At 51.9% G+C, this 22,268-nt stretch overlaps 7 protein-coding genes across 7 annotated transcripts; 3 read left to right on the top strand and 4 right to left on the bottom strand.

Annotated features, from left to right (window-relative positions):
- Positions 1–506: 506 nt before the first annotated feature.
- On the bottom strand, positions 507–3,003 carry NCS57_01227200 (Zn(2)-C6 fungal-type domain-containing protein; the record flags this gene model as incomplete). The annotated part of the gene is made up of 6 exons (XM_053061949.1): positions 507–1,614; positions 1,662–1,825; positions 1,877–1,972; positions 2,024–2,654; positions 2,710–2,853; positions 2,945–3,003. 6 exons carry the CDS (start codon positions 3,001–3,003, stop codon positions 507–509), a joined length of 2,202 nt encoding a protein of 733 aa, XP_052908477.1.
- An 867-nt stretch (positions 3,004–3,870) lies between these two features.
- Positions 3,871–4,767, top strand: NCS57_01227100 (NmrA domain-containing protein; the record flags this gene model as incomplete). Its single annotated transcript, XM_053061948.1, has 1 exon — positions 3,871–4,767. The coding sequence occupies one exon, from the start codon at positions 3,871–3,873 to the stop codon at positions 4,765–4,767; it is 897 nt and encodes a 298-aa protein (XP_052908476.1).
- A 1,997-nt stretch (positions 4,768–6,764) lies between these two features.
- NCS57_01227000 (uncharacterized protein) lies at positions 6,765–8,225 on the top strand (the record flags this gene model as incomplete). Its single annotated transcript, XM_053061947.1, has 2 exons — positions 6,765–7,138; positions 7,190–8,225. 2 exons carry the CDS (start codon positions 6,765–6,767, stop codon positions 8,223–8,225), a joined length of 1,410 nt encoding a protein of 469 aa, XP_052908475.1.
- Positions 8,226–8,691: 466 nt separating this feature from the next.
- Positions 8,692–10,671, bottom strand: NCS57_01226900 (uncharacterized protein; the record flags this gene model as incomplete). Its single annotated transcript, XM_053061946.1, has 2 exons — positions 8,692–10,358; positions 10,410–10,671. The coding sequence occupies 2 exons, from the start codon at positions 10,669–10,671 to the stop codon at positions 8,692–8,694; spliced, it is 1,929 nt and encodes a 642-aa protein (XP_052908474.1).
- A 483-nt stretch (positions 10,672–11,154) lies between these two features.
- NCS57_01226800 (uncharacterized protein) lies at positions 11,155–13,913 on the bottom strand (the record flags this gene model as incomplete). Its single annotated transcript, XM_053061945.1, has 5 exons — positions 13,415–13,913; positions 13,166–13,355; positions 12,257–13,111; positions 11,824–12,193; positions 11,155–11,763 (listed from the first exon to the last, which is right to left on the bottom strand). The coding sequence occupies exons 1-5, from the start codon at positions 13,899–13,901 to the stop codon at positions 11,155–11,157; spliced, it is 2,511 nt and encodes an 836-aa protein (XP_052908473.1). The 5' UTR covers positions 13,902–13,913.
- A 235-nt stretch (positions 13,914–14,148) lies between these two features.
- On the top strand, positions 14,149–15,060 carry NCS57_01226700 (uncharacterized protein; the record flags this gene model as incomplete). Its single annotated transcript, XM_053061944.1, has 1 exon — positions 14,149–15,060. The coding sequence occupies exon 1, from the start codon at positions 14,236–14,238 to the stop codon at positions 15,058–15,060; it is 825 nt and encodes a 274-aa protein (XP_052908472.1). The 5' UTR covers positions 14,149–14,235.
- A 354-nt stretch (positions 15,061–15,414) lies between these two features.
- On the bottom strand, positions 15,415–21,044 carry NCS57_01226600 (uncharacterized protein; the record flags this gene model as incomplete). The annotated part of the gene is made up of 8 exons (XM_053061943.1): positions 15,415–16,123; positions 16,209–16,363; positions 16,487–16,777; positions 16,930–17,501; positions 17,554–17,626; positions 17,681–19,671; positions 19,718–20,877; positions 20,932–21,044. 8 exons carry the CDS (start codon positions 21,042–21,044, stop codon positions 15,415–15,417), a joined length of 5,064 nt encoding a protein of 1,687 aa, XP_052908471.1.
- Between the last annotated feature and the right edge of the window lie 1,224 nt (positions 21,045–22,268).

The raw sequence follows: 22,268 nt of genomic DNA, 5'->3' as shown, positions 1-22,268 counted from the left end.
CTGTTTAGTGGGTTGGGTGTACTCAGCTGTGCATGGCTTGGTTCTGGTTCTTGCATGAGACACAGCCTCTTATACGTGTCCTCTCAGCCCTTGGTGATGTCGTGTTCTCAACGTCATTCGCGCCCTTGGTCGGATAGATTCATGTCGCGCTGACAAATGGTTTGGATTGTGTCACGAAATACCATGGCCTTAGGCGGCGGTACATTGAACCGAATGCGGCACGATGGAATTCACGGCCATAGCGCGAGAAATGGGTCTTGGCATCTGACGTTGATATACTGCACCTCGGACCACTTATGATAGGCAGACTAGAAGGCGAGATTTTCTGAGGTATTGTAATCGGGCACTTCTTGATACAATTGCCCCTGGCCTTTCTCAGACAATGGGTGCTGGGTGCAATGATAAAGAGCCTAACTTTCATTGCAACATTGGCATCAAACACAATACCACAAAACACCACGGAGACATCAAGAAACTTGCTTAAAGGGGTATCAATTCATATTTAATCAACTAGCCGCAGCTACTGGCTGCAAAATCGGTGCCACATCATCACTCAGCTCCCACCTCCTGCTCCCCTGAGGAAGCAGAGCATTGAACCTAGCCATCCACCCTTCAGCAACGCATCTACAAAGCGGTATACTGTGCAGTGCCGCCGTGCCACCGGACTGTATCCAATTCTCCAACTGAGCGGTGCTCTGCAGATTCGTCGGGTCCACACCAACGTTTATGTGGCTCAGGCTCGGGACACAGTTGCAGGCATGCTCAGAGAAGATGAGCCACGCCCAGACTACGAGCGCGCTCATCGAGATTGTGAGATATGCGATGGGGTCTATCGATTGTGTTTGGGGTTCGTTTGTCTGGATGTCGGCTTCGCATCCGCGTAGCACGCTGAGGGCGTGGAGGAGGGCGCGTCTGCTCTCTGATGTCGTTGCCCACGCGTTGAGTTGAGATTGATGTTTCTGAATCCGTAATGACTTGGAGGAATCTTCTCCAGTTGCTTGAGCAGAGATCCTCGCGACTGTGTTCATGACCCGTATGTCGGAATAGAGCTGCATCCCTTGAAGGTGATACGTCATCATGCAGTCCGAGACGAGGCACTTGATGTGGTTCATCGCCGCCACTTTGGCTCGTTGTGGTTCCTCTTCGTATTTCCCAACGTAGGCAAAGAAGGGAAACTCTTCGATCTGATCAGCGTGGAAGCACTGTGTGCACTGATGAGAGATGCGCTCCAGGTCTGCTTTCCACGTCTCAAGTTGCCAAGCGAGGGAGGTGAGTGAATTCAGCGTTGGTCTTCCGGGTTCGGTGGTCCGTCGCACGATCTGGGAGTGGTTCCATATTCCAGGAAGCAACCCACAGAGGGCGAGGTGAACGTCTTCGAGAAGTACGAGGGACTTTGCGGGTGAGTTTGGGTTGCTGATAACTTCGGAGAGCTTGAATCCCACTCGATCAGTGGGTTCCTGTGAGAGACGTCTAAAGAAGACGTTCAAGCCGTATGCGTTCCATAGAGAGAAGGTCGAAGGCATTGTAGCGTCGATTTCTTCCCGGTGGAGGGCTGCGGGTTGGCCGCGGGCTATTGAAAGATATACGTCGATTTTGTATAAAGCAACGATGAGTCTAAAGAGTCAACAAATGGTCTTCAGAGTTGAAGAAGGGATGCTCACCTCTTCCATCGTTCACGGATTGTTTGTAACCAAGGGATGAAGGTGCCTGGAAAGTGAACTCGTTGCTCATATGCCGCGCTTTCACAGATAAAGAACTCCATCTCTCTCATGTAAACGACGAGCATTCCTCGTAATAATGTTGCCCTTGCAACCAACTTCTCGCTCTATAGTACCAGTTAGGTTCTGACAAGCCATGTACTAAAGATTGTACGAACCCCGTAGTAGAAGGCAAATATGATATTGAGAACAATACCCTGGAATACGTCCATTGGCCAAGGTTCTTCCAAGTTATGCCGGGGCCGAGGATTTGACTAGGGCTGTTAGATACTGGTGGTTCCTCCGGCGAGAGAGACACAACTTACAATCCACTCAAAGAAACGCTCCATCAAGACTTCGTGTAGTCTCAGCACAGGCTCAGCCATTCCATCAGGGTTCTTTAACCACGAACTGATCATGACCACGGAGACTGACACAACAAGTGCATGGTCCATGGGAAAGAACGAGGGCGCGTGGAGTATCGGCCAACTGTCGTGGAATCGCTCAAAGAACTCTTTCGAACTTGCCTCCATCCAATCCTTGTCGGCGCTAGACATGCGGGTACTGCCTTCGATAGAGATTTCCCGAGATGCCAGCTCACCAGCGATTCTCTTCAGTCCGGCTGTCACTTCATCTTCTTTTTTACTTGATTGTAGTGTCGTTCTCATGTTGGCAGCAGTCGATGCAAAAGCCTCTCGGAATCCGATAGGTGCTGCCGGAGAAGGAGAAGTCGGCGAATTTGAAGGTGAGGCATTGCTTTTGGATGTCTTGCCGTCGCTGCTGCTCTTTGATACAAGTTTGTATGTGCAGCTGATGCCTCTCTTAGCACAGAGTGTGCACTGAATACCTCCATCGCACTTTGTCTTGTTTGCATGACAGGCATCGCAAGCTCGGCCCCGGCGAGGATCTGGAGCCGCTGGCATGTCATGGCGTGTCAGGTGACGACGGAGCAGGTCACTTAAAGCATGTCAGCACAAGAACGGAATCCGGGGCGGGCAAAGAGTTAACTGACTTGCGTGTAAACGACCGTTGGCATACGGAGCAGACAAAGTTCCGCTCTCCGTGGGTGGCTTGATGCCGTCGAAGATGCTCCTTCCTGATAAAGCCTTTCCCACAGTGGCAGACATGACGGGTGGGAGGTTGCTCGGCTGATGATCTGGTGAAAATGTGTCAGATCGGACGTGTGTAGGATTGTTGACATCGGAGATCCCACATCCAGAGATGTCATGATGCGAAGATGGACTCACCTATTTTCAGAGTATAACTCCTGGGTGCTCCCCTGAGAAACATCCAGAACGGATGCCATACTGGGCGAGGTGAATGCCAGTGGTAGTGACCCGAGTGGGATTGATCAATCAAATCACGCAAGAATGGGATGTAGAGCTCCGCAAGCGAGGAGTAACCAAAAAGCTATGTAATACAAAAAAGAGGATCGAATGTAAAGGGCCTCCCGCGAGTTTATCCCACACCGAGACGCGCAAACTTGGTGGTATCCCGACTTGGTAATCCTGTCGGTGGGAGAGCGGGATGACCGGGATACGAGTGGGATAGAGTGGGATCGGCGACCTTGGGTGTGATTCTGCGGGATGGGATAATATGGGGAACGGAAGCCACACGACGCTATTGGATGTGATTCGTTGTCGGGCTCCCCGTTGCCCCAGTCACTGAATTGTCATCCCGCTCGGCGATCCCACTCGGCATCCCACATGGACTGGGATCGGTCTCAGTCTCGGGGCCGGAACCAAAACACGGAGTCAGGACGGGATGATCTGGATCTCGGGCGTCAAAGGAGTGCGGTTCATGCCTCGAACCTGTTCTAGCCGATTCAGGCTCGCGTGAGGCATTGATCTGATCGGCCAATCTTGCCCAGTCCGTCCCTCTGGAGTAATTCTCCTGCTATCGTAATGGATGTCTAAAGTTCAACCCATACCCTAGACGGTTTGTCAAACCTTGGGTAATGTGCCGATGGACGAAAATGGTGTCAACTCACACTATCACCTCATGACAAAGCATGTCCATGACGCCGTCGAAGTGCAGATTGAGCATATCGACGATAGATATATAACATGAGACGAGATGCCTTTATTGACAGCCCTTTTGATCATCATCAACCAGCTCAATACCCAATCCCGACTACCACCCATAACCTTAACCACACCCACACATACACACCATGTCTACCATCAAGACTGTCGCCATCGCCGGAGCCTCTGGCGATCTCGGCTCCCACGTCTTCAAGAAGTTTGTCGCCAGCGAGTTCACCATCCGAGTCCTTAAGCGCGCCGGCTCCGAGTCCACCTTTCCCGAGGGTACCGATGTTGTCGAGGTCGACTACTCGTCCCTCGAGTCCCTCACCGCCGCCCTGAAGGGCCAGGATGCCGTCGTCTCGACCCTCACAACCCTTGCCGCCGGTGCACAGGAGACCCTTGTCGATGCTGCCGTAGCCGCTGGTGTCAAGCGCTTCATCCCCTCCGAGTTTGGCTCCAACCTCGATATTCCCAGCGTCCGGGCGCTTCCTCTCTTTGGCGCCAAGGTCGCTATCCAGGAGAAGCTCAAGGCCCTTGCCAAGGAGGGCAAGATCTCATATACTTTCGTGTACAACTCGGTCTTCCTCGACTGGGGTCTGGCCCACAACTTTTTCGTCGACTTTTCCAAGTCTGAGGCCACTCTCATCGACGGTGGCAACGCCGAGTTCAGCACCACCACCCTCTCCAGCGTCGCCGATGCCGTCGTCGGCGTCGTGAGCCACCCCGAAGAGACCAAGAACCGCGTCGTCTACATCCAAGACGCCGTCCTCACCCAGAAGAAGGTCCTCGAGCTCGCCCAGAAGGCCAACCCCGACAAGACATGGACCGTCAAGGAGGCCATCCTCGACGACCTCATCAACACTGCCAACGAGCGACTCGCCAAGGGTCTGCTCGACTGGGAGACCTTTGGCGCTTACCTTTACCGCGCCATCTATGACCCCACCAGCGTGCCCAAGTTCCCCAAGCTGGACAACGAGCTGCTCGGTCTCAAGGGAAAGACTGATGAGGAGGTTTATGAGCTTATCAAGGCTGCGGCTCAGTAAAAGTGTTTACTTAATTAGCGCTATAGGGTATTAGCATGATAATTATGAATAGTTACATTTCTCACCATTTTTGGTCCTTTTTCCAACGTGATGTGTTCTGAACGGTCTCTACTCTTCTAGCATTCATGAAACCTCGTAAAGACTCAGGTCTTGTAGGAGCCTTTGCCTAGTGATTGTAGATGATAGAAACGAATGTCTCTCTGAGGGTTCGGGCAAGACATGTGGACGGACCTTGCGAATAAAAGAATTATGCTCACCTGGTTCGACGAGAATCCGCACAGGCCTACAAAGACAACCCCGAACGCTCAATTTTCCAGACACTAACAGCCGGATTTAACGGAGTCAATGCACGATCATGCATGGCCAGTTGCCTGGTAATGCTAGCCGCGTCGAGGCTTTGCATCAAGACTATAGTGGACCTCTAGGTCTACGCTTGGTTGTTAACTATCCACTTACTCGTATTGAATAGTCGTATTCGAGATAATGGCCTAGATATTGCAAGAAGATGGCAATGACAAGCTTATAAAATGACCTAGAGCTATATCTCCGGTGAGTGTAGAATCGCCGTGTAGATCATTGAAACAAAACTCAAGAGTTTCAGGACATGCACAAAGTGCTGCTGACAGCGTGAAACACCTGTTTACATGTCTTGCCCTGTGCAGTCAGGTTAGAGATTTGAGCTAAGATCCGGGGCAAATCTCTACCCCTGCCCGGCGGAATCATCAGATCGGATCTGGGCGCCTTTTGCTTTACACTGCAAGGATGAGATGTGCTGCTGATTGTTTTCGGCCTCGGACCCGATCACGAATGAATAGCGAGATTCGCTCAGTTTCTTTTTCGTGACTGATTGCGCGATTGCGGCTCTAAACGCTGTAACCGGCTGTATACAGACAACTGCGTGGGTCTGAAAGCCTCCTGGTCGGCACCGAGAGGTCTGGATGCATCACAAGATGGCGAAGAAATGCTGGATAACCGATAGTCTAGACAGGGCTTACAAATAAGACGAGATAATTACCCACAGCAGCTCTGACAAGCGAACTTCAGAGGCTGCTGTTCCTCTGAATCCTGAATGGCGTCATCTACATAGGGGTGTTGCACCATCGACATCCCACAAACACCTCAGTCCTTATACCCGAACCTTTCCGCCTAGGCAGGATATGCAAATGGAGAACCCCGCAAAAGCATGGTTGAGTTGTCGATATGCGATCCTTGCCGGGATTGTCATGCTCTCGCGGGGTGAAATGCCGGCGCACATGTCCCGGCATCGCAGGGTGAACTCGAGGTTCTTGGCTCAGTCCGTGTTAACTCCGGTGCAGATAGGAGTCACGTTGAAGCTGACGAGATGCTTCCTGATGAATCAGAGGCGTGCTTTAGTGTTGGTCGCTCCTAGATTGATACCCCGTCAGATGGAACCGGCAACGACCGGCCAAGCCTCAAACGGCAACTAGGAAGCATCAAGAAAAGATTCTCCCCAATCAAGATCTTCAAGACCTCCATTGACAATCCTCAAGCGAGTTGACCAAGAGAAGGCTAAACCCAAAGTGAGCGGACATCCTGGGGGTTGAGTGATTGATAGGCGAAATAACACCATCGCCTCGTGTGGAGACGCCTCGATCTCAGCCCGACACCGGCAGACGACAACCCAAGTCACGTCATCTAGAAAATGCGGGCATGGGATAAGCATCTCGGGCTTGATTCGACAAGAGTCTTCATGACGCCATCCGCCGCGTGGGAGCGCTAACCGATGCTCGTCGCCGAATTCGACGGTTGGAACAAAATGCGCCCTCTTCCCACCTCGGTTGTTGGAGGGTGAGTATTGCACTTCTTACGTGTTTGCTCCGAGTCAGAGGCGGGCTTGCTTTTTGTTGTAGATCATTGAAAAGGGCGTTACCCCTGGTTTTAGACGTTGTCTTTTTCAAGAGTCGATTCGATAATCTCGGCTTATACAACAATTACTCGATCGCCCTGACTTGGATTCAGCAACCGATTCGCCCACAATGAGTACGAGTACTTTTGTCACACTCACACCGGAGCCGGTCCTCGAGACCAAGTTCCCTCACCTCCAAATACAAGAGACCACACAGAAGGAGGAACAACAGCCCGCCTCTCAGACTGCCCAGCCATCACCTGCAGCCCAACCTCAGCCCACACAACCTGCCGACCAATCGACGGACTCATCAGCGACATCCCAAATACCTGAGACAACAAACGAACACACCATACCCTCCGCCCAGACAGTCCTATTACTACACGGTGTGAGGCAACAATACGAAGTGACTCATGGCTACGCTATTCCCGATACCAAGCACGACCATGAGCTATTGGTGCGCACCAACACTATTGGCCTGAACCCTATCGACTGGAAGTCTCCGTAAGTAAATGAGCTGAATGTAACTCGAGTTGAGTCTAATTGGTCTCTCAGGGACTATGGCTTTGGTATCCCCGAGCTCCCCTACATCTCTGGCCGCGAGGCATCAGGCACAGTCGTCCGCGCTCCACTTGGCCCCTCAAGAGTCAAGGTCAACGACAGGGTCATCGTCATTTCCACCGATTACCGAGACCTTCGAAAAGCCACCTACCAGCAGTACGTCGTGGCATCCGATTTTAATGTTGTGAGGATTCCAAAGGAAATCACCGTCAACCAGGGAGCCACACTGGGAGTCGCCTATGTCGCTGCATCACTATCGTTGGGCGTGTGTCTCGGCGTTGATTTTACCAGTGTTCATGACGGACCTAATATCCTCAACCTTGTTCGGGAGGTTCCGGAGGAGTCACTCCCGCAGGATATCAGAGGAGAGTGCCTGAACGGCATCCTTCCCGGCGAGGGAGCTAAGCCTGGAGATTGGATCGCCATCTGGGGCGGTTCATCAACCTCGGCCGTCATCGCCGCCCAGCTCGCCCGTCTCGTCGGCCTCCGAGTAGCTCTAGTTGTCGACAACGCCAAGCATGGCGTCCGAATCTCCGAGAACCCCGTCCTCCGCCCAGATCTCCTTGTCGATAGCCACGACCCCGAGCGAGCTGTGGCCATTCTCCGCGCCAACACCAAAGGGAAGCTGCGCTTCGGTATCGACACCCGAGGAAAGGACACGGCAGAGATCCTGCTGCGCGCACTGGGACCTGAGGAGCTCCACCGCAAGACTCCCCCGGTCAACTCGCCTCCGAGCACGCCACCCTCTGAGCCGACAGTTCCCGCTCATATCGTGGGCATGAGCGGACTGCCTAAGCAGGCGTCCGCGGGTGTGATATTCCATACTATGCCCGTGAAGTTGTACCATGAGGTTCCCGAAGTTGGAGAGGCTCTGTCGAGCTGGCTGGAGAGGCTGCTCGCTACCCGCGCCCTTGTACCCCCTAGAATTATTGACGTTGAGGATGGGTTGCATAACGTCAACAAGGGCTTGGATAGGATGAGAAAAGGAGAGATTAGTGGAGGCAAGTTGTTGGTTGATATTAACGTATAAGAAAGCCGTGTTAGATAAAAGTTGAATAAACCTCAACCAGACTCTTGAACTCCAGGTTCAAGAATGGATAAACGCGATTCACTCATGGAAGTTGACACGATTGCACATGAGACAGGGCAACATGTGAGCACACTGCCCTATTAGTTAAAAACTAACCGTTTTATCCATCGACTCTCAGATCTTCGTGAGAGCAGGTCTTTTCTTAAGCTCATAAACTCTTCATTGACTGTATTTTTGATCAGCTACGATTTGAAAAGGGGCGAAGAAACCAGACTGACACCTCATGTACATTTTACGCCTTGGAACCCCACGTGGTGAGTCTCATTAGCCCAAGGAAAAGGTCTGCTCGGTTTGATATACATTCGGCAATATCTTTCCGTTACTCTGTCCAAGTAGAGTTTCAAGTTTCGACGCAGGGCCGAACCGTTGAGTCGTAAAATGGCATGACTCATCGAGAAGCAGTGTATTAAAAGATACCATTAAAGCGACGCAGGGTTTCCTTAACATCGGCGGTTGACCGCATGGAGGCACCCGGAAGGTATGGGCCTTCCCTCAAGCTCTCGTGAGCCCACGAAATTAAAGGAGTCACTTCGCCTCTCCAGAGCTGGTCATTATCGTCGTCGAGGGTTTCCCAAAGCCTACGTTTTCTTCCCCATCTGTCTTTCCATCTATTGTACCATTTCCCGTCCTTTCCATACTGACCAGGAGTTTCACCAGGTGGGGGTGTAGGGGGGTCCCAAGACTCAGGAAGAGAAGCCAGATCCTCATTCCAGTTGTCTTTAGCATCAGGAGACTCGATAAGGTAGTGGCAAAAGTAGTACGCAAGAGCTTTCAGATGCTTTTCGATGTACCTCTCCACCTGTTGATGATGACGGGTCTCTTGTGTGACAGCGAATCCAGCCCTAGATTCAGAAGGTAATTTCTTTCTCTCTAATTGACCCGAGGGGAGAATGGAGCGCTTCTCATGCGTTGAGGTTTCAAAATTCGACCCATATCCGGAATCGTCGGCCTGATGGCTGGTGTGTTTGTGTTCATCTCCGCAGATCGGGCAAACATTCAGGGGCCGAGGTATGGGAACACGACCGCTACCAGCGAGGTTCCGTAGTTCTTCATCATTCTTGTAGAGGCCCTTGTGCTCGGCTTTCATATGCTCCAATAGGCCGTCCTCGGTAGGATAGCTGTAGAGGGCATTTCCGGGATGGGACAACGCGCACTTCCACTCAACATCATTGTGAAGGTGACGAATCCACATGGCCGTGTGTACTTGCCTCATGTGTTGGATCCAAGATGTACTGTCGGCAAAGAATAGCAAGTTCTTGCTGCAGTTCTGAGAAATGCATACGTAGGGCTTCAAGTCTTGGTCCACATGAGATCTAAGGTTCCTGTCAGCTTGTGGTGCACATAGGAGATCTGATCCACTAGCTACTTGCCTCCATTTTCCTCCTCGAAACACCTCGGCGTCACATGGTTTTTCGCAGATCGGACAAACGGCTTGCTTCTGTCCAGGGGTGAGGGCTGGGGCCTTGGGGTATTGTACATGTCCAGTTTTGGATACCGAAGAAACCGCCATATACTGGTCTAGAGCGGACAGCCTCTGTTCTAGCGTGGACCCGTAACCAGTTTGGCTAATGCTTCGGGGTTTGTTGGTGTGGGTTTTTGTGTCAATCGTGAGGTGCCTACGAAATTCGCGAGATGTTTGAAGGGCATGTCTAGCTGAAAATACCTCTTGCGGGGTGTTAGACTCTACCAATGATTCGAGAGATTTCTTCTCGCGGGACTCATTTGTCCGGTCCCTCTTGCGCTCGTGAAGGATTCGATAGTGGCGGTGTAGAAGAGAGGCAAAGAGGAGTTTTCCGAGCCCAGAAGGAATAACAGGCTGGAACCCGGATTGAAGCACGTGAGCTACATGCTTCTCAAACTGCCTGTCTCGCTTTTCACCGGCGTACGCAAATACCCGTCTTGCGAGGCTACCTACACCGTTTGTATGGATCATGAAGACCATCTTTTCAAGTCTCTTGAGCGATCCATCGATGCCGAACAGAGCGATATCAAGCGCACTTGATGTATCGCAAGGAGTAGTGGCACTCTTGTCCGACGCACCCATCTTCTTGGTGTCTTGTATAGGCAGCAGTGCTGAAGAAGTCAGCTTCCGGTTCGACCAGTGATTCTGTATCGTGAGCTTACCGAGAAGGAGATTCTGTTTTAATACCCCAAGAAGAAGCAGCACTAGCTGTTGGGTCTGGAATCTCTGCTCCCCATGGAGCTGAGAGTCGAGTGGCAAGTTCTGTTTCGAGAAGACATTGAAGGTGTGTAACCAAGCCCAGAACCGCTGTTGAGAAGTCTCGATAGCGACGCGTCCAGGTCGATTCCTCTGGACAAAACGTGTGAATAGCTGATCGCATTCGCGCGATATGTCGCGAATCTCTGCTTGGCCTTGTCGGTCCATGTTGCGCGCTTGGTCTTGCCGGTGTTGACATCTCAGCAGGGCACAAAACCAAGACGTCCAAGATGGGGGTGAAATGGATGACCGAGGGGTTGAAAACGGAATCTGACGGGAGGGATAAGGTGGGGAATTTTCAGGCTGGCATTTTTACGAAAGGCTTGCAGCAGTGCAAGCCTCGTCACGGTGATAGGTTTGCCATGCGCCCACATATGTCAGTTGTCTGATGAGATTGGTGAATGCTCATCGCATAACTGCCGGTTAACCGGGTACTGAATCGGCCCCGTTACTTGATTATGCGCATGCTTGTACCGCCAAGGCACTGAGGGTTACACAGGTCACTTTGATCCTCAGGGATGAAGCAAAACAATGGCCACTTGGTATTGATTATTGTGATATGTGCCCTTGAGTCTACTGTAAACATTCCAGTGTCACGCCGAAAACTGTCTTCCTTCTGAATGTGGCTGGCTCATTCGACCCTGGCCTGCCTTATCCGGCTATTGCGTCTAGAATAACTTGGCATATGCCATCCTTCTCGCGTTCCCACAACGTCCACGGTTGCAAATAATCATAGCCTCCCCGGTCTCCGACCATCTTCTTGAATATCCTTCGCATACAGCCCCCAGTGTAGAGGGTTCTCTTCCTGTCCGAGTTGAGATGCAGCTTGTGTCTCGCGAACTCTAGGACGTTTGCTGCAATCGCGGCTGCAATCGGCGTAGCAAATGAAGTACCTGTGACGTACATCTTCTCTTTGCGCAGACTACCTTTAGGCGTAAATTCTGTTTCGATGTCGCGGCCCAGAGTCGCAAAGTTGTCATCCTCCTTGTCTGGGTTCGGGTTGGTGTTCGTCGCTGTTCCTAACCCGTCTGTCGCGTGGATAGCGATGACACCCTTCCTCCTTGCCGGCCAACCGATAGGAGCGTTGCCGCCAGAGTTGCCAGCCGCTGCGAACACGATCTTTCTGGAGATTCCTGGGCCCTCGTAAGAGGGATCGATGGCCTGTGCCAGCTCTTGTTCGATGCCTTCATGGACATCATCGACCACAAATGACAAGCTAATAATATCAACCTGCCAGTTTTGGATAGCCCAGTTGATAGCCTAGATAGCAATATTTAGTCCATGCCATGCAATGAGTTGATCTAAGCTGGCAAGCCATACCCGACCAACGCAGAAAAGCCCCTCAGAGTCGATCTTAACTTTATCTGTGATCTTGGCAATATATATCTCGGCGTTTGGCGCATGTTCGAGTAGTAGTGAGGTTACAATCGTCCCATGCCCGTTAACATCGTCCCAGTCGTCGGGATCAGCCCGAGGGAGGAAGTTCCTCTTTTCTCGAATTCTCCTCGCTTGAAGTGCAGCCCGAATGCGTAAGTCTGTCTTGCTGGCTCCACTGTCAATGATGGCAATTTTGATCTTTTGCTGAGAGTAAAGATTTTCTGCTGGCGGGTTGAGATTACTTAGGGGCAAGATGTTCTCATGCAGCCAAATCTCCATGTTTGTGCGAAAGGTCTTGGCCGCTTTTGATAACCTACAACGTGTTAGCGCAACATGGCTTGCATGTTCACTCTCATCGGTGAAGTAGTAGACCAACTCAGGGCTGGAGGGGGATTTTGAGCGCTGGCCGTCAGAGTGAGACATAAGTGCTCTGCTGACACTGCTGATTGGAGGCTGCCCCCTAAATGTTGAAGACTTTGACAGTCCATGCGGTGCGTTTCTGCCAGCGACGGAGCATTCCAAGTTGACGACGATCTTCCGGTAAATGAAGTCTCGAATTTCGTTGGAGCCGCCCTCCCCGACCGCGGCCATCTTCCCCTCGGTACTCAAACAGGCTTTGACAGCTTCGACAAACATATTGTCCTGGGGCAGATAGACTCTACCATCTTCAATTATCTTCAACAGGGCGTTCTGCAACTCGAGCCCTCGTGCTGGCGCTTGAATTCTCTCAAAACCACGGATTTCCATCAGGAGTCGTCCAAAGTGAAGGAGATGGGGATCGCAACTAGGCTCACCCATAGCTGTCACATCTTGCATCGGAGGAGTCGACCTAACAGTCCAAGACAAGTATGGCTTTGCTTTTTCTTCCACGACTCCCGAATGGCTTTTGAGAAAGAAGATGTTTTCAGGACACCATGCGATCTGTCGCCACTCGTGTTGGGAGAGCTGTAGCAGAGATAGGGCTAGGTTCAGGCACAGAGTTGCCCTATGAAGTGGAAGGAAGCAGTTGGGATTGTCCGAGGTAGGGAATTGACGTTTTAGCTTGTCATTGTCCAGCAGCGTACCAAGAGAAACGGTTGGAGTGGCGATCGATGCCCAACAGGATGCTCCGTCTCGTTGACGCAGGAGGCGGCCTTCTGGACCCTCTTCCAGGAGTATACACAGACGTTCTTTGGCAGCCTCGCAGTCCTGGATGAGGCCACACCCTGGCTCCTCCGGCTGCGATATTGTCCTAGAGTCGTGATGTTAGTTACGAAAATCATTTTAAGTCAGGGCGAATTACTACTCTTGGATAATGCATCGACTCTCCAGCCAGCGACACGGCTTCCAGTCAAAGCGCGAAGATAGATAAAAGTCGAAGAATAGTTGTGACTGGTCGTCGATCTGGTCTCTGAAGCCTGTGAGATGTAGACTCGCGATGTGATGATGTTTCGAGTCGGTACTCAATTCGCACGGCCCAAGTTGCTTTGTAAGGCCTATAAATTTAAGCGACATCCCTTCCTGTAGAAACAGGAAGAATATTGGGCTATCAGACCTTTGATGAAGAATTGGAGGCAGTCTCGAGTGCGCGCCTGCAACAACTCCTCGCTCCTGAGCTGGGATTCAGAATGGTCTAGCTCAGGTGTGAGACCCCGAGGCTTGTTTTTCGACGCAATATCATCCACCATGTCGAAGATCCGATTGCACTCGTCCAGTGTCTCCAGCGAAGGGAGGGGATTGGTGTCGTTTTGCTCCTCGAGCTCTGCCCCATGGTTGTCAATCATCTGGTGCACTTGTTGCTCAATAGCGGGCGGCACCGCGCCACCATGAGAAATAGCTAATTGCGCGACATCTGCCTCTGCAAATGAGTGCAGTGTATGGGAGAATACTGTTGCTGGGAATGAATTTTCCTCGCCCGGCTCCAGGGGCTGACTTGCACCATCACCCGTTTCGGCATGTTCTAGCTGCTGAACTCGCTCACGGCTCCTAAAGACTCTCAAAGCATTTTTCAATGCGTGCAAAACTTTGCGTTTTGATTTCATCGAAGAGAAGTGAGGGTGGCAGAGTGTTGAATGGAGAAGATGGTCCAGCCTGCTTGCGGAATGCAGGGAGCACCACAAGGCTTGGCAAATGACCCGATAACTAACCTTTTCGCTTTACTCGATAACTCAAATCTCTCTTGTTATGGTGATGCATACCCCTCCTGTCTGGAATGTGCAGTTCAGACTTGTGGGCTTGCTGCCAAGGCTAATGTGCAAATGACGCCCGCCGCCCATGACCACCTGATGCCCAATTTCTAAGACAAAAGCCCAAATAAAAGAATATGCCGCAAGACCAACCTTCCTTTTACACACCAAAACCTTTAGAAACTCTACCATGGTCGTCACCACGCCGACTTATCACATCATCTCCAAAGTGCTCCCTCCCCCCAAGGGGCCGCTCAAACTGGGCACCGTCATTGACAACCTAGAAGACCTCACCCCGCTCAGTGACAGCCTCGAGATTGAAAAATCTCGCGTCACCTCCTTCCACGAGGAAGAGTTTGAAGTCAATCGGGAACAGGTCCTCAAAGGAGTAGGTGGAGTCGGCCTCAAGGTGCATGGTCTGCCAGTGGGCATTGACCTGTCTGGTGGTGGCGACACCAACGTCAACGACACGTACAAGTTCAAAGAGCTTGATACTTTCTTCTTCAGTCCTACCCTTGATGACTATGAGAGGGCCGTAGCCACGCCCCGGCTACAGACGCATCTCATGTACTCGAACTACATGCCAGTGTATATTATCACGGGCATGAAGATCGGCCACCAGCCAGAGGTGACGCTGAGAAGGGATAATCAAGTCAATGGAACTTTCACCATCGGCATCAGCGAGGGAAACACAACCCTCGGCATCAACGCGGATGCATCCTCATCCAGAATTATCGTCCAGGGATCCAAAAGCTCCCCAGACAGCATTGTGTTTGCGATCAGGGTGAGGAAGCTATCGTACAAAAAGCGCTACTACATCGCTGGCCAGAGGGACTTGCATGACAGCCCCCACAACTACGGTGCTGAGCTGGTGGGCGTGGACAGGGATGCGGACGAGGAGGATGAAGTCCCTCTTTTTGATGTCGAGGAGATGGATCTTGACGAAGAGATCCAGGGCAGGGTTACACAGGAGCGGGATAATTCCCAAGTGGGAAAATTTCAACTTGTACTTTGAGGGGTTGTTGGATATCTCAGATCGGTTTTGTTTGGATATCGTTCAGTCGCCAACTTGATCAACATTCGCTCTACCCACAGCTTTTCGCGTCCTATCTATTCGGTCACTATTTCTTCAATCCAGATAGGGATATACTCTGCTTCCTAGACGAACTTGACGAGTCCCAAATGAACAGTAGTTGCTGTGTTGAAGTGCAGAGTCGTCTACTCGGCCTAGCGTAGCCCAGGAGTACCAAGGAGATTGACAGTAGAGCCGCAGAAGAGAACTTGATATAAGTTACATAGAGGACATGAAAGTAAAATTATGATATATACGATATCCTATCTAACCCTGTCTTTAACGCTAGGAAATGTTCTATGTCAAGTTACGTAAAGGGCCCGTCCAGTGACGCCTTCGCCGCCTTCTAATCTCCGACAACGCCGTAGAGTTGTTTATGTACAAGTTCATCCTCGACCCCGCTCCGCAGAAACTGAGGCTGTTTCCGGGACACTTGAAATTGCAGTCGTCCATGGTGACGTTCTTTCCGGGGGTTGCGCCCGTGTTGCCCTCCCAGTTGAGGGTGTCGCCGCACCAGCACTCTCGGCCATATTCGACGCCGGCGTACTTGAACATCCAGCACTTTTCGAGACAGGCGTCGATAGTCATGGCGTCGCCATCGTTAAGCATCTGTCGAGGGAGGATGCGGCCATTGGACGGCTCGGAGACGCAGTTGTACATGGTAAAGTTCTTGTTGCCGGCCACGACAGTGGGAGTAGCTGCCTTGGTTGTTGTAGTACTGCTTCTAGTGCTGAGAGTGGTGCTTGAAGTCGTAGTTGGTAGAGCAGCGTTTCGATAAAGCTGAAGCCTGTTACCAGCACCACAGTACTGGGTCTTGTCTCCGGGACAGGTGAATGAGCAGTCTTTCTGGTTGTCGGCCTTGACACTGCCCGAGTTGAGGAAATTTCCACAGTAGCACTCGCGTCCATATTCTGCTCCAAAGTAACCGAAGCCATCACAGAAGGAGGCACAGTTGTCGAGCGTCATGTCGTCCTTGGCATATGCCTTCTGGCTGAGGGCTCGCATGCTGGAGGCTTCCGTCCAACAGCCCTGGAAGTCCCAGTTCCCGATCTTGTCCGAGATTTGTGGCCCCGTGGGGGTGGCCTTGGCACTGGAACTTGTGGTTGAAGAGGTTGTTGTCGTGCTGCTGGTAGTTGAGGTGGAGGAGGTTGGGCGCGATGTGGATGAGGATGTTGAAGTCACACTCGATGAAGACGTACTTGAGGCCGTGGTTGAAGTGGACCGAGATGTTGTAGCAGAGGTTGAGCTAGATGAAGTTATGGACGATGAAAGGGAAGATGATGTAGTAGTGGAGGATGTCGTAGAAGATGTAGTGGTGGAGCTATCTCTAGCACCAGCTGGATTAACTGTGACTTGGGATGTAGAGGACGTTGCAGATGAAGTGGTGCTTGAAGACGAAGTGCTGGACGATGTTGAAGATGTGGTAGTAGAACCAGAACGAGACGTCGTGGAGCTTGCAGTTGAGGAAGTAGGCGAGGATGAGGAAGTGGTTGAGGAGACGGATGCCGTTGACGTCGTTGATCGCGATGTTGCTGTCGAAGAAGAGGCAGTGGCAGCGCTCGATGTTGTGGAGGTACTTGAAGTTGAAGTAGTCGAGGTCGAAGAGCTTGACGCAGTGGTGGTGGTTGGTCGTGATGTAGAAGCAGTGGTGCTGCTCAAACTACTTGAACTACTTTGAGTGCTACTCGAGCTGCTCTGGGAGCTAGAAATACTGCTTGAGCTACTTTGGATGCTCGAAGTGCTGCTTGTAGTACTGCGCGAGGTCGAGACACTCGAAGAGCTGGTACCGCTGCCAGTGCTGCTGCTACCAACTGTATTACTGGTAGTGGTGCCGGTTGATGAAGTGGTCGACATGCTGCTTGACACGCTGCTGCTGCCACCTCCTCCAGCAACATTGACGCTCACTGTACTTGAGCTGCTGCTGGTTCCAGCGCTCGAGGTCGTCGAAGAGCCAGCAGTGCTGCTGGTCGTGGTACTGCTCGTCACAGCACTACTACTGATGGCGCTGCTCGACGTCGTGGTCGTCGCTCTTGTGGTGCTGCTTGTAGATCCACTAGACGTGCTGCTCAATGCTGTACTCGAAGTGGTACTGCTACTGCTAGTAGTAACACTTGTGACAGTGCTACTACTGGCGGCGCTGCTCGTCGAGGCACTTGCCGTTGTAGAACTCGTGGTTGAAGTCAAGCTGCTAGTTGTCAAGCTGGTCGTTGAGCTTGAGAAAACGCTCGAGACAGACGAGGTTGTTGAGAGCGAGGAGGAAGTTGAAGTGGAAGCGAGGCTGCTGCTCGTGGTGGAACTCGACGTCGACGATGAACTGCTCACGGGTGCATTAAACTGGTACACGTTCAAACGGTTAGGACCACCGCAAAACTCGGTCGAGTTACCTGATGCATGTCAGTGTCTTCAATCAGTCAACAGCAACAAGGAGGAACCAACCGTTGCAGAGCATGGCACACTCTCCGATAGGCGCAGGGACAGACCCAGCAGAGAAGTCATTACCGCAGTAACACTGGATATTGTCAGTAATTCAGCCAACACCGAACATATTTGAATGAAGACTTGCCTCTCCACCGTACTCAACTCCAGCGTATGTGAAACTTCCAGACTTGCAAGCTTGAACACAGTTGGCAACTGTGGGCGAATCTACACCCTTGCCAGTTCTGAGTGCTCGACCGGTAGTAGCCTCAGTATAGCAGCCAATACTGTTGTATCCATAGACTCCAGGGTTCACATAAGGCCCCTTGGGACCATCGTCGCCTCCAATAGTCCCAAAGCTGCCATCCCAGGACAACGTGTCAGCAAACAGACTGATGTATGCACCAGCTCCATCAATGCCATTACCGCCGCAAATCTGGTTCAAGTCCCCAGCACAGTCAAAGTTACAGTTCTTGTCATCAACCTTGAGATTGGGAATCTTGTTTCCACTCCAGCACTCCCGACGGTACTGTGTCCCGCAGAATGTCGAGCCCTTTTGTCCACAAGCGTTGATGCACATCTTGTTGGTGTTTGTCTCGTCGCCGTATAAGAGATTGGACAACTGACGACCGGGGTTGTTCTCTTTGAAGCAGCCTACGTAGCGGTACTGGCCTAGACCGTTGGGAAGAAGAGGCGCGGCTTGCTCCGTCACGGCGTTGCAGAAGAATTGGACGAACTGCTTGTCCCAAGTAGGATCGTTGGTATTCATGGTCCACTGCGCCGTTCCGTTGTAGGGCTCCAAGTTCCACTGACTCTTGGGGACAGTGCAGGTGAGCACTGCAGTCTGGCTCTGGCCTGGTGCGAGCAGAGTTCCCTCAGCCAGATCGATTTGGTTGGCAGCTCGAATAAGACCAGCAACTCCAAAGGGCGGCTTAGACACGGTGAGAGAGAGTTTGACACCGCCCGGTGCAACGTTATTGGTAACTCTGAACCGCAAAGACCTCGAAGTGTTCTCTGTAACATTGCCAAAGGTAAAGGGCTTGCCAGATTCGTAGGTCACCCAGCCAGAGCCATCTGGTGTCTGAAACTCAAGTAGAGCTGATGCTGGGTCACCCGCCGAGGCCGCCATGTAGACAGTTCCGTTGCCTCCGGTCGTAACAAACTTGACCCATCCTTGGAAATTTCCAGCAGAAGATGTATCAGGTCTGATGGAAACGGCAGTCGAGATGCCTCCGCCGATAGTAGCGGGGATATCTGTCAACGAGAATTTGCCAACCTTGAGACTTCCAGTGCCGGTCCATGTGTCAAAAGGTCCATCTGCAGATGTGTTTGAGAACAACACGGCTGACACTTGGAGCTGATTGGTTCCATCGTTGGATAGAAGAACAGTCTCTCGGTCAGGGTCCGTCCCTGTAACTAGTCCAGCGAAAGTGACAGACTTTGGATTCACCGACAACAAGGCGTTGGTGCTTTTGCCAACTCCCGTCAGCCGAACTCTGGTCGTCTTGCTGTACGAGTCATCCGTCACCCCGGTAGTTTGAATGTTGACAGTTCCACCAAGTCGACCAATGTTCTTGGGGAAGAACTGGGCCTTGAAAGAAAACGACTTTCCCTTGGTCAGAGTCAATGGCAGAGCAGGAACCATCGAGATGTTATAATTGGTACCATCCGCGAGATCGATGCTGTTGATGGTCATATCAAACGATGCCGTGCAATTCACCGTCTGCGGATTTGTAACGTCTTGAAAGTCGGCAGTTCCAAAGTCGATAGGGGACGTGCAGTTGAGAGGGACCTTGTTCGTAGCGCCAAGGCCGTAAAAGTAACCGACCGTCGTTCCGATGTAAGCCATTCCATCGCCAAAGACTGGCCTGCTGAACTTAGTGATACCGACAATGGTAAAGTTCCTGATGACATTCAGGTATCCATCCTTCGGAATAGCGTCGTAGATCTTGAAGTTGGTGTTTTGAACGTCGGACACCCAGAGCAGACCTGTACCTGGCTGTCCGTTCAGGGATGTGGTCGTTCCGTGGCTTACGCCCAAGATGTAGGCGTTCTTTGTCGGGCTGTCAGCAACCTTTGTGAAGTAAGGAACGCCGTTGGTGCATGAGAACTTGAAGACGTGCGTGGGATATTGAATGACTACAAAAGTTAGCATCACAACCCTGCAGATGTCTCAAAAACGTACCGTTGATGTAGATATAACCGCCTTCAAGGGGATAAACACCAGCGCCAGCGTAAACAGAGTTCTCGTTTTGAAACGTCTGAATCACCCTATCCTTGCTATTCGGTCCATTTCGATATCCGCCAAGATTGTCGAGGTTGAGCCAGTATGTCTTGCCCGACTTTCCTGTCACGACGCCCATACGCTTGATATCACCGCACGAGAACTGGCTCGGCAACAGCTCCAGAGGACTCGTTCCCAGATCCTTATCTGCGCCGTCCAGCTCCTGCTTTTCGTACGGCATGAAAAAGTCAATGACGCTGAGTGAACCATCATCGTTGATGGACATGTGAACAGCCGCTTGTTCCATGGCCGTGGGCGGAGTAAAACCATTGACGGGGATGGTCGAGAGCTGAGAAGCGTAGCCGTTTCCGCTGGCAAAGTACATGGACCCAGCATTGTCGGACGCAAGACCACCTCCCGACATCCAGACACCCGCGCCTTGAATGGTGTTGGGAACACCATTGCCTTCCGCAGCCCACTTCTCAACAATCTTGCCAGTAGTCTTGTCCCAGCCAATGATCCAGCCTGTGAAGTTGTACTGGACGCAGTGGGAGGCGAAACCGGCATAGACGTACTGTCCCGTGTGAAGCAATCCAGGGCGCTGGTGGTGAATTCCGCCCGTGAACATCCGATCGGGGTTGTTGTTGGCAATCAGGCCTTCGAGATTGATCGGAAAGTTCGGCCTCTCGGTGAGATCGTTGACGTTGATAGCGTGAACGTAGTATCTACCAGCCGGTCTTCCCTGCGGGACCTGCCCAGCCGTCTGATCAAAGTACGTCTTTGCGGTGAGATACCAAGTATCAGTCGAAGGATCAATGACACCCGTCGCAGTGACGCCAACTGTCGGGTTCACATCGACACAGCCGTCGAGATCGGCCGTCAAGAAAGGAATGTGAAGTTTTCGAGACGCAAGAATCTCGCCCGTCTTGGCGTCGAGCTTGTAGATGTTGTTCTGTGTCGTCGCAAGAAACACGTACTGCGTGGTGCCGCCAGAAGGAGTGTAGACGAGAGGCTGTGAGAATATTTGCTCGGCTGCTCCGACGTATCGACCGGGGAGGGAAGTCTTGAAGACAATGTCGAACTGTGGACTACCGACAACAGCAGGGTCCATGTTGTGGTTCCTGCCACCCTCCTGGTTAGTATCACGAACTCACATATTCTCAGGCATCACTCACGTCTGGTAACCTGTTCTGGAATTGTCACCTCCCCAGGTTATAGTATCTGTAGAACCAAGACCCCCAACTCGGCCGGCTAGGGCCGAGAGGAGCAGTGCAACCAGGACCTTCATGATGGCTATGCAGCTGATACCTCGAGCCCTCAAGAGTCGGAATTGCGTTTTGGCGAGAAGCTCCAACTTATTCCCCTCGGGAGGCGTTTCGCGGTGCAAAGGTTCTTCATATATACCCTCAAAACGGTCGGTGGGGATCGGCGCCAGGGGCAACTCAGGAGTTCAAAGGTCCAGATCCTTCTTCTTCGTCACCGCAAGTTTGCCAAGGAGACTCCATCGTCCTCGGTTCAAAAAGGGTGACCTGACTTCTCAGTCCGGCAGGTCATTCATGCTCCATTCAGCACGCGTTTGGCCGTTAACCTTTTGGTCGGGCTCACCAAGCAGGGCCGCGAACTGGCGCCACGAGGCGGCAGCATTCCCGTGTCGTTCGACGGGCCCTTGCAGCTTGCATAATCTGGGTTATAGTGCCGGAGCATACGGAGCCAAGATTGGCGCCACGAGGGGCAGACGATTGTTTGCGATGAGGTTTCTATGCCACATGCGGATAAGACATGGGGCGTGGTGGCGATGCCCATGAGGCAATGATTCGTGCCTGTCAGCTGTATCGGGCATGGCGCTCTTCCCAATCCGATTGAGTTGGGGACCCTGAGCCGACGACTCCTGTATTTGCATTCCATTGGAATTCTGGCGTCAACCACTTCTTCATTTTTCTCCTGATGGCTGGCTAGCCGAGTCTGCCCTTGTTGCCACTCTCCTTTGTCTGCAAGGGGGAGGCTGTCTCACGCGGCCCGGCGGACGCAAGGGGGCTATTGAAGGTTACTCGCATGGGAGTGAACCATCCCCCGTCTGCTTGATCTCGAGAAGATGGATATCGGCTCTTATATGTAAAACTGCTGTGGAATGGACAGCTCAAGGTTCAATGGCGGCCGAGGCGGCGCAAAGGATGCTGGGTGTGGCAAAGCTACTTGATGTTGATCCTCCGATTGAAGTCCACATTAAATCAAATCTTGATCAAGATGCTGTGCCTGACATGAAGTCATAAACCCTTTGCCTGGATCCCGACGCCTCGGTTAGGTGTTATCTGAGATTCCGGAGATAACCGGGGTCCGGTGAGACATTCCACTTAACCAACCCTCATTCGGCCTTCGACGTTGATGAGCTTTCTCTCCATGAGCCTACCGCATTTCCGGGTACATTTCTGCATCTGGGACATCGTTCAGAACCGGCAGTCTTAGTTCTAGCTTTGCCAGGCAAGGGACTCACATCAAGCCAGTCTAAAGAAAT

The sequence above is a fragment of the Fusarium keratoplasticum genome, chromosome 10, assembly GCF_025433545.1.
Source record: "Fusarium keratoplasticum isolate Fu6.1 chromosome 10, whole genome shotgun sequence".
Taxonomy (NCBI): domain Eukaryota; kingdom Fungi; phylum Ascomycota; class Sordariomycetes; order Hypocreales; family Nectriaceae; genus Fusarium; species Fusarium keratoplasticum.
The sequence above is the reverse complement of the archived record's forward strand: the minus strand, read 5'-3'. Positions and strand labels throughout refer to the sequence as shown.